At 34.5% G+C, this 10,818-nt stretch overlaps 1 protein-coding gene across 1 annotated transcript; it reads left to right on the top strand.

Moving 5' to 3' along the window:
- Window positions 1–8,881: 8,881 nt before the first annotated feature.
- LOC141660754 (uncharacterized) lies at window positions 8,882–9,929 on the top strand. Its single transcript, XM_074467742.1, has 3 exons — window positions 8,882–9,164; window positions 9,357–9,436; window positions 9,618–9,929. The coding sequence occupies exons 1-3, from the start codon at window positions 8,882–8,884 to the stop codon at window positions 9,927–9,929; spliced, it is 675 nt and encodes a 224-aa protein (XP_074323843.1).
- The last annotated feature ends 889 nt before the right edge of the window (window positions 9,930–10,818 follow it).

Genomic DNA, 10,818 nt, shown 5'->3' with positions numbered 1-10,818 from the left:
TTGTTGTTGATTGCAAAACATATTTGCTGTTCGATTATTATTCATTGGTTTTATGTCCTAAGAACTCAAATATCTTAATTCAAGTTTGAGGAGTGTCTCTACAATGTTGCTTAACATGAACAACCATTGATAGAAGAAGAAAGAAAAAGCTAGTAAATGAATTCACTGTTCCTTAGATTGCTAATCTTCAGAGTGAAAGCCAGGAGAGTGTTCTTACTTTAGCTACAAGGAGAGCTTCTTTCATATTGCTATACATGTGCACTTGTAGGCCTAATACCCATTACTATCATTTCTTGAAAAACATTGATACGTCATCCAACTTATTCTCATAGCAAAGATATCAGTGTTGAATACATTAGACATATGCCTGCCAGAAAGCAGACCCTATGTTTTCATCTGATCCCAATTTACCAGTGCCATAACCAGCCGTCTGTAGTTGCAAGAAATTCTAAAATGATTTAGATGTCCTCAGTAGCGGCTTAAAGAGTTGGCTTATTGCTGTTTTTGCAATTTCATGAAACATTGTTATGGCTTCATCATTCTTTTTCAGCCTTGCAATAAGCATTGGTAATAATTCCATAAGTGACTGCATCAGGCTGAAGTCCATTAGCCTTCTTTCTCTATAAACATAATCAGCATGTTCTGTTCTTAACACCAGGCTTCAAAGAAAATATTGTAAAACCTATTATATTCAGACAAATCAGGCTTCAATCTAAATTTTTCAATACTCTCAAACATGTCTACAGCTTCTTCAACCTTTCTAACTCTTGCAAACTGCCTTAGAATCAGCAAGAAATGTATCTCTGGCCAACCCACCTTTTTGGTTCATGTCACTTTTAAACACCAAATCATCTTGACTTTATTAACTCTCCCCAAAGCTTTGATCAAAGGAGTTGGAGCTATAAGCTTTGGGTTTATATCCACTTTGCTTTTAAGTTGCTTTGATGCCCATATGAAGAAAGATAATGCAAGCACAAAAGCAATATTTATCTTCTTTAAGACCTCCAAAACCGATACATGAGATATATTATTTGCAGCAGAGTTTAAGGCAAACTCAATGTCTGAATTATTATGACTATGATTCAGTAGTAATCTGAAGATTGTCTCCTGAATTCCTCGCAATTTTTTTGGACGCTAATTAAGCTCTGAGATATAAATGAAATTGATGTTAAAATTTCGAAGGGTTTGTAGACGAAAGAGAAGGAAAATAAACCAAGCTGTTGACTTTCTGGTTGTATTAATACGTAGTTTCTTATATATTTCTTCTCGTCTTCTTGGAAAAACTGAGGAAGACCCATCTGTGTTGCTGGTGCAGTATGGTTTGCGCTTCTGTTACATAGAAGATCATGACTTAATTCAAAACTACACCCCTGGTTCAATGAATAACAAATTACAAAATCATGCACTTTTAACTAAATAAATCTTATTTTACTTTAATGGGTAATCTTGTTTGCCATAGTCAGAACCGGTCACCACACATTCACAAAAAATGATTCAGGAATGAGTACTAACATCATTGTCTGCACAAAAACTTCAAAGACAGAGTTATAATTCTCAACCGCAGCTTTTACACTGAATTGTCCCGAGGAAGGGCTTATTTAACAATTTTTGGAAATAAATCAGATTGACAACATAGACCAGTGTCCAAATGTGAATTGATGCTTCCACAATTACAACGCTATGTTGAAGAACGTGGATGAGAACGAGTATACAACAACTGGAGGTCTGGAGCACAAAGATAGATTCTTCTTAATTCTTATGAACTGAAGGGTTCTGATGAAGATGTGAGCCCAAATATCTGATCTGTTGTCAAGTTGACTTACTGTTCCAGGTGTGGATATTAACAATGAGAGATTCTGATTTCGGAAGAACTCCTGGCCAACATAATGTGATTGAAGAATAAAACTGCGCAGTACTCACGTATGTCTAATTGGTAACATGCAGCAGCTTTATTATCAAATTTTAGATACTCTGTTGTTGTGTGCTTTTATTGGATTACAATTCCCAGTCATCAAGTAGGTTCCTATGTACTTACTAAACTTCTTAGCATGGATTGGTGGCTTCAAATTATTGACATCTCCCCGTTGCTAACACAGATCAGAGCCTGTGCACGGTGCGGGGTAGCTCTTTTAGAGCATCCGCAGCGCGGGGTCAAGTCGTGCACGAGGACACGCAAATTGTCCAAGTGCGTGGACAAGTGAAAAAGCAGTATTAGAGTGGACAGTTGAAAGTATTTAAAGTCACTGTCCCGGGTTATGGTCACTTGCCAACAATTTAATTTTTTAATAATACTTTGTTGCCAAAACTGTACATGCATGTGATTACGTGAGACTGTGAGCAGATATTGACAGTACCAACGATTACAATATTTACGTTAAAATCGTAACAGTTATATAAGCGATAACATTTTTATTTTTATAAATACCAATTTCTAAACTCCTATTATTCACACTCTTTACTTCAAAAAAATCTTAGCAAAAAATGAACCCAAAGAATCCCCCATTTTTAAACCAAAATTCAAATTCTCAAAATATAAACCATCAATTTTATATCAATATCCAAATCCCTAATTTCCAAACCCACAAAATGTTAGATATTTTAGTGTAATTTGATTAACTAGTTGACCAATGTGATTGTAACATTTCATCAAACAAGTCGGGAGAGTGCGGAGTGCATACTTGTTTGAGTTTGTTATGATTTTCGGTATTGATGGGGGTTCGTGTTAATGTGAAAAGACATGTCTTTTAGACACAACCGCATAACTCAAAAGATGTGTCTTAGGACATGTCTTTTGGACATGTATGGATGTGTCTTAGGACATGTCTTTTGGACATGTATGGACGTGTCTTAGGACATATCTTTTGGACACCTATATAATACTTGCAACAGATTTGGTCATTGATATAGAAAAAAATAAAAGGTTGGTTGTTGAATTCACACAAAATACATCATTCTCTGTTCTTATATTCTGATTTTATCCGGTTGAAAAGTTTGGATAACCACCAAATTATTTCAATCTGAAATTGTTTGTCAAGACTTCAGAATAATCCAAATTATCCTCCATATTTATACAACAAAGATTGAAACAATTTTGTTTTCTAAAGATGGCGAACAACGAATCTGTAAAAGACATGACTAGCAAGTTTGCAAAACTAGACAAGTTTGAGGGACATGACTTTAGAAGATGGCAAAAGAAGATGCATTTCTTGTGAACCACATCAAAAGTTGTGTACGTTTTGAGTACTCCAATGCCAGAAATGATTGAGGAGGAAACTGTAGAACAGACTAGAAGATGCTGCAAATGGGAGAATGATGACTACATCTGTCAGGGTCACATCTTGAACGGTATGTCTGATTCTCTTTTTGATATATACCAAAATGTTGAGTCTGCAAAAGAATTGTGGGATTCCCTTGAATCCAAATACATGGCTGAAGATGTTTCTAGCAAAAAGTTTCTGGTTAGTAATTTTATTAACTATAAAATGGTTGATACTAGACCGGTCATGAAACAGTATAATGAACTGTTAAGGATTTTGGGACAGTTTGTTCAACACGGCATGAAAATGGATGAATCCATTTCGACTTCTAGTGTTATAGAGAAACTGCCACCCTCGTGGAAAGATTTCAAACACACCCTGAAACATAATAATGAAGAGATGACTTTGCTTGAACTTGGAAGTCACTTCAGAATTGAAGAGGCTTTAAGGGCTCAAGAAATTGAGAATAATCCTAAGGGAAAGAATCAAGTTGGTAATTCTTCTATAAATATGGTTGAAGATGGTGGATCTTCTAAGAATTCAAACAAAGACAATGGTAAAAAGAGGAAGTTTAAAGGAAATAACAATACATGTTCCAACAAGAAACCAAAATTGGCATGTTGGAAGTGTGGCAAACCTGGTCATTTCAAGAAGGATTGTCGGGTTGGTAAAGGCAAGCATAACGCTGGTCCAAGTGGATCTAAGGATCCAGAAAAGCAACAAGGTCAGATTTTAGTACAAAATTATAATTCTGGGCAGAATTATATGTCAATAATATCTTAGGCATTTTATGTGCAGGATGATAATGTTGCATGGTGGATTGATTCTGGAGCAACAAGTCATGTGTGTAAAGATCTTCGTTGGTTTGAAGATTTTCAACCAATCAAAGATGGATCTATGTTAAAGATGGGAAATGTTGCAACTGAACCAATAAAAGGACTAGGAAATGTAAAGCTTGTTTTTACTTCTGGAAAATATGTATTATTAAATAATGTGTTGTATGTTCCTGGAATTCGAAAGAATCTCTTGTTTGGTGCTGTATTGAATAATTGTGGTTACAAACAAGTGTATGAAAGTGACAAGTATATATTGTCAAAGCATGGTACTTTTGTTGGCTTTGGTTATTTATGTAATGGCATGTTTATGTTGAATGTTAATGTCTTATTTGATGATGAATCTGCTTGTATGGCTTCTAATAGTGCTAGTAATAATTAGAATAAATCTAAATTGTGGCATGCTATACTGGGACATGTACATTATAAAAGAATAAAGGATATGTCTAAAATGAGTCTCATACCGACTATTGATATAAACAATGAGAAATGTAAAACATGTATGTTAACTAAGATAACCAGGAAGCCTTTCAAGGACGTAAACAGAATATCTAAAGTGTTGGAACTGATACATAGCGATTTATGTGATTTTCATGCTACACCTTCGTTGGGAAATAAAAAATATGTCATTACATTTATTGACGATGCATCTAGATATTGCTATGTTTATTTGTTGAATGCTAAGGATGAAGCTCTTGATAAATTTAAAATCTATAAAGAAGAAGTAGAGCTACATAAAAGTATTATGATTAAAAATCTGCGTACTGATAGAGGAGGTGAGTATTATGATCCAGTATACTTTCAATCTACTGGTATAATATATCAAACCACTGCTCCTTATACACCACGACAAAATGGTGTGGCAGAAAGGAAGAATAGGACTTTGAAACAGATGGTTAATTCCATGTTATCCTATTCGGGTTTGAATGAAGGTTTTTGGGGTGAGGCTATGTTAACAGCCTGTTATTTGTTAAATATCCTACTAAGAGAAATAAATTTACCCCTTATGAACTTTGGTATAAAGAGCCACCAAAATTGAGTTTTCTGAGAGTTTGGGGATGTAGAGCAGTTGTAAGGCTCACTGAACCCAAAAGGAGAGACTTGGGTGAAAGAGGTTTAGATTGTATTTTTGTGGGGTATGCTGAGCATTCCATTGCATATAGGTTCTATGTATTAGAACCTAATGATTATGTATCTGTGAATACGATTATCGAGTCAAGAGATGCTGACTTTGATGAAAATAGATTTACATCTATACCTAGACCAAGAGACATGATTCAGAATTCTTTCAGTAGGAACCCGGTTCAAACTGAAGATGTTCATGGACCTTCTGAACCAAGGAGAAGTTTTAGAGCTAGAAAAAACAAATCATTTGGACCTGATTTTCAACTTTATTTGGTTGAAGGTTCAAGAGATGAGGTTGAGATTGAGTCTGAGTACCAATATTTTTTTATTATTGAGGAGGATCCAAAAACATTTAATGAAGTAATGACATCAAGGGATGTTGCATTCTGGAAAGAAGCTATTCAGGATGAGATGGATTCTATCATGAATAATAACACATGGGAATTGAGTGATCTACCTCCTGGCTGTAAAGCATTAGGAAATAGATGGATCTTCAAAAGAAAAATGAAAGTGGACGGTACCATAGACAAATTTAAAGCCAGATTGGTTATACAAGGCTTTAGACAAAAAAAAGGTATTGATTACTTTGATACTTATGCTCCTGTTGCTAGGATTTCTACTATCAGGTTATTGATAGCACTTGCATCTATACACAACCTTGTAATTCATCAGATGGATGTAAAAACTGCATTCTTGAATGGTGAATTAGATGAGGAGATTTATATGAAACTACTGGAAGGGTTTGTTATGCCTGGTAGTGAGAATATGAATTTTTGTTCGGATGATTGTTTGAATGATTTGATGATTGCATGTTGTAGAGCTTGTTTTCCTGATGATTTTGATATATTATATGACTGATTTGGAGTTCAATAACATGTTCAAAATTGAGTTTGATTTTCGAATTTTGAAATTAGGGTTTATAATTCGTTTGAATGTTCTTAATTGAATTTGGGGGTTTCTTATATCGGAATAACCAGATGTTCTAGAGGGGTGGGTTGTGTCCGTGTGTAAATTGAAGAAATCTTTGTATGGTCTTAAACAAGCACCAAAAGATTGGCATCAAAAATTTGATAGTGTGGTTTTGTCTAATGGTTTTCTTCTTAACCAAGCAGACAAATGTGTATATAGCAAGTTTGATGCTTCTAGTAAAGGAGTTATAATTTTTTTATACGTAGATGATATGTTGATTTTTGGTACTGACCAAAATCAAGTGGATAAAACCAAGAAATTTTTGTCATCTAATTTTGACATGAAAGACTTGGGAGAGGCTGAGGTGATTCTTGGTATAAAGATCAAGCGTACGAAAAATAGTATTTCAATTTCTCAATCTCATTATATTGAGAAGATTCTGAAAAGATTTAACTTTAATAATTGTTCTCCAGTTAGCACTCCTATTGATCCTAGTCTTAAGCTAGTATCTAGTAAAGGAGTTGTAGTATCTCAACTTGAATTCTTAAGAGCGATTGGTAGCCTCATGTATGCCATGATAAGCACTAGGTCAGATATAACCTATGTTGTTGGTAAGCTTAGTAAGTTTACTAGCAAACCAAGTTCACATCATTGGCAAGCTTTAAGCCGAGTGTTCAAGTACTTAAAAGGAACCATGGATTATGGTTTGACTTATACTGGATTTCCTTCGATTCTTGAAGGTCATTCGGATGCAAGTTGGATTTGTGATAAAGAAGATCATTCTTCCACAAGTGGTTGGGTATTCCTTCTTGGGGGAGGTGCTATTTCTTGGGCATAAAAAAAAGAGTTGCATTACTAACTCAACAATGGAATCTGAGTTTGTAGCATTTTCAGCTGCTAGTAAAGAAGCTGAATGGCTAAGAAATCTGATTTATGAAATTCCATTATGGCCTAAACCGATATCTCCCATATCTATCAGATGTGATAGTGAGTCTGCCTTGGCTAATGCTTATAGAGAAGTGTATAAAGGCAAGTCTAGACACTTAGGTGTTAGACACAACATGATTCGAGAGCTTATCATGCATGGTGTTATATCAGTGGAGTTTATAAGAACTCAACATAATTTAGCCGATCATTTGACCAAAGGGTTGAGAAGAGATCTTGTGTACAAATCGGCTGTAGGGGTGGGATTAAAGTCCATCTAAAATTTCTCATGTTGAGATACCCAATTCCCATCTAATATGACATTAGATATTGAATTCAATGCGTAAAGCTTAACATCTAGAGATTGGAACACATTAATAGTATCACCCCAAGGTATGTGTTCAGACCTGCAAGTTGAGGAGGTTGAAGTTTATCTTCTTAATAGTTCTTTTGAAAAATTGCATATGCAGGTGCAAGAATAAAAGAGCTACCTATGTGAGCATGAAGTTTAGCCGCTTCAAGAAGTTAGCACTGGACTTTATTATGCTTATGAAGGATTAGGACACAAGGCTAGTAAAAGATAGTGTCAAGTGAGAACATTTGAGAATGTAAATTTATGTGTATATTATCTTCATGTATTCATTATGAATAACAGAGGTTCAATTAGTTGTGATACATTAATATTCGAATATGTGGAATGTGTAATATACTAATATGAAATTCAATCGTCATGATATTTCATTTATGCATAAATTTGTTGTTTGTTGTGATTTTGTTTAGTTAATCATGGATTACGCTAAAATGGGGGAGGATTGTTAGATATTTTAGTGTAATTGGATTAACTAGTTGACCAGTGTGATTGTAATATTTTATCAAACAAGTCGGGAGAGTGCGGAGTGCATGCTTGTTTGAGTTTATTATGATTTTCGGTATTGGCGGGGGTTCGTGTTAATGTGAAAAGACATGTCTTTTAGACACAACCGCATACCTCAAAGGATGTGTCTTAGGACATGTCTTTTGGACATGTATGGATGTGTCTTAGGACATGTCTTTTGGACATGTATGGACGTGTCTTAGGACATGTCTTTTGGACACCTATATAATACTTGCAACAGATTTGGTCATTGATATAGAAAAAAATAAAAGGTTGGTTGTTGAATTCACACAAAATACATCATTCTCCGTTCTTATATTCTGATTTTATCCGGTTGAAAAGTTTGGATAACCACCAAATTGTTTCAATCTGAAATTGTTTGTCAAGACTTCAGAATAATTCAAGTTATCCTTCATTTTTATACAACACAAAATTTAAACTTTGATTCTCAAAATTTGAATTTTCCATACCAATTATCAACTTCTCTGAATTCTCAATTTCCATTTCCGTATCCTCAAAATTCGCCCTATCACTATCCATTTCCTCCAATTCCAAATTCACAATTTGAAACTCAACAAATACCAATTAATATTCAAAATTCTCCCGACACACAAGTGTCGGTCTTTGGCCACGAAAATATTATTGATCTAAATGATGATTGTGAAGAAAGCGCAGATGTGTTAGTTCTTTCAATTCACATCAAACACCAACATGAATCAAACACCCACATCAAAAAGTTTTTCTAAGGAATTCACCGAAAAATTCAAGAGTTCTGCGATGACGCTAAACACAACCGTCGACACGAGCTTTTTCATAAAATATATGGACAAAGTTAAACAACATCCACGCCTCGTCGAAGTATCTATAGAAATCGTGAAGCAGGTCATCAACGTTTAGTGAATGATTATTTTTCACTGAATCCAGTATACACAAAAAATATATTCTGAAAAAGATTCCGTATGGGAAGTCATGCCTTTCTTCGGATTGTGGATACCGTTTCAAATTCTGATCCATACTTTCAACAAAGGATTGATGCAGTGGGAAGAAAATTTTTATCACCTTTACAAAAATGCACTGCAGCAATGCGTATGTTAGTATACGATGTCTCTGGTGATGTTGTTGATGATTATGTTCGTATAGAAGAGAGTACTGCGGTTGAATACTTGAAAAAATTTGTCTACAATGTATGTTCGATATTTGAGAGTGAATACTTACGAAAGCCGAACTCGAATGATGTGCAACGTTAATTATAGATGGGCGAAACTCGTGGATTTCCTGGTATGATGGGAAGTATTGATTACATGCACTGGCAATAGAAAAATTGTCCAAAAGTAAGGAAGGGAATGCTCACGAGTGGTCACAAAGAAGTTGCAACAATTATACTGGAAGCAGTTGTTTCATCTGATTAATGAATATGGCATGCATTTTTTGTAGTTGCTGGATCAAATAATGACATAAATGTTTTAGATCGGTCACCAGTATTTGATGATGTGCTACAAGGTTGTGCTCCGGAGGTAAATTTTTCTGTCAATAGAAACAATTATAATATGAGATATTACTTAACTAATGGAATCTATCCTGAATGGTCAACATTCGTTAAAACAATACCTCATCCACACAGTGAAAAAAAAATTATTTGCGAAATATCAAAAAAGCCAAAGAAAAGACGTTGAACGAGCGTTTGATGTGTTACAGTCCCGTTTCGCAATTGTACGTGGTCCGACACGCTTTTGGGACAGAGCAGATCTTGGAAGAATCATTAGAGTATGCATCATAATACATAAATTGATTGTAGAAGACAAGAGAGACACATATGCCACTCAATTTGGTTCATTACCCACCTATGATGATACAACAAATGGCTTACCGGAATCAAATTTAGAAAAGAACCTTATGTCCCGTATGAAACATGTCCAAAACAGTATGCAGATGCGTGATAGACAGAAATATCGTCAATTAAAAAATGACCTCGTTGAGTATATCTCGCAGTTTCATAATAATCGTTAATTTTTTTAAAACTGTCACGTTTAAATTTAATATATTTTTATTTCATATTTTTAATAATATGGTACATTTTAATTCCGTTTTCTTGTCTTATTTAATTAACATATTTAAAATTTTAATCACTTAATTTGATTATTATAATTTTAAAATTATTATCAAATTTAAAATTTTAAACTAGTACAATCGAGTTATTTTTAGAAAATGAATAAATAAGTTCAATGCTCAAGTTTATAAACTAGTGTATAATCAAGTTAGTAAGTGAGCGCAAGAGTATAAAATATAGTGAAAATAATTTTAAAAAGTGTGCCGAAATGACCCTGAATTGGAGACATACATGTCCTTCTCCTGTGGTGGGGTTACTTTTTCTGACGTGAAGTAGAGATTGGGCTCAGCCTATTTTAAAACAGGCGCTGTGGGTGCTCTTACGTCCAGTACTGTTCAGGATCTTCTTGTCAATCATGTCCAGCACTGCCTCATCTTCTGTAAACTGTCTTTCCATTCATGATGCATCAGATTTCTAGTCAGGTCAATACTTACTCTCGAAACAACCTTATATTAGATTATTAGTGTTCATGAGTCATGACTAGACAAATTGCGAACAGTTTTCTCTTCCTAGCCATTAACAAAAACAAACATCAAAATTTCGAAATCTTGCAGAACTCATATAGGAACTGATTGTGAAACCTCTACAAGTCAGACCAAGAATGAACCAGTAAATAAACAAACAAGTGCAAAAACATATTAACATCCCAAGGTGGAGTTATAACTATCCGATGACAAAAGTATGCAATTCTCGCAACCAATATACATCACATATCAAAAAATCCCATTACATTCAACAACCTCATACATTAATCCTGATAAATGGAAAAAAAGTCAAAACAAAGTTTGA

This window comes from Apium graveolens, chromosome 5 (genome assembly GCF_009905375.1).
Source record: "Apium graveolens cultivar Ventura chromosome 5, ASM990537v1, whole genome shotgun sequence".
Taxonomy (NCBI): Eukaryota; Viridiplantae; Streptophyta; class Magnoliopsida; order Apiales; family Apiaceae; genus Apium; species Apium graveolens.
The sequence above is the reverse complement of the archived record's forward strand: the minus strand, read 5'-3'. Positions and strand labels throughout refer to the sequence as shown.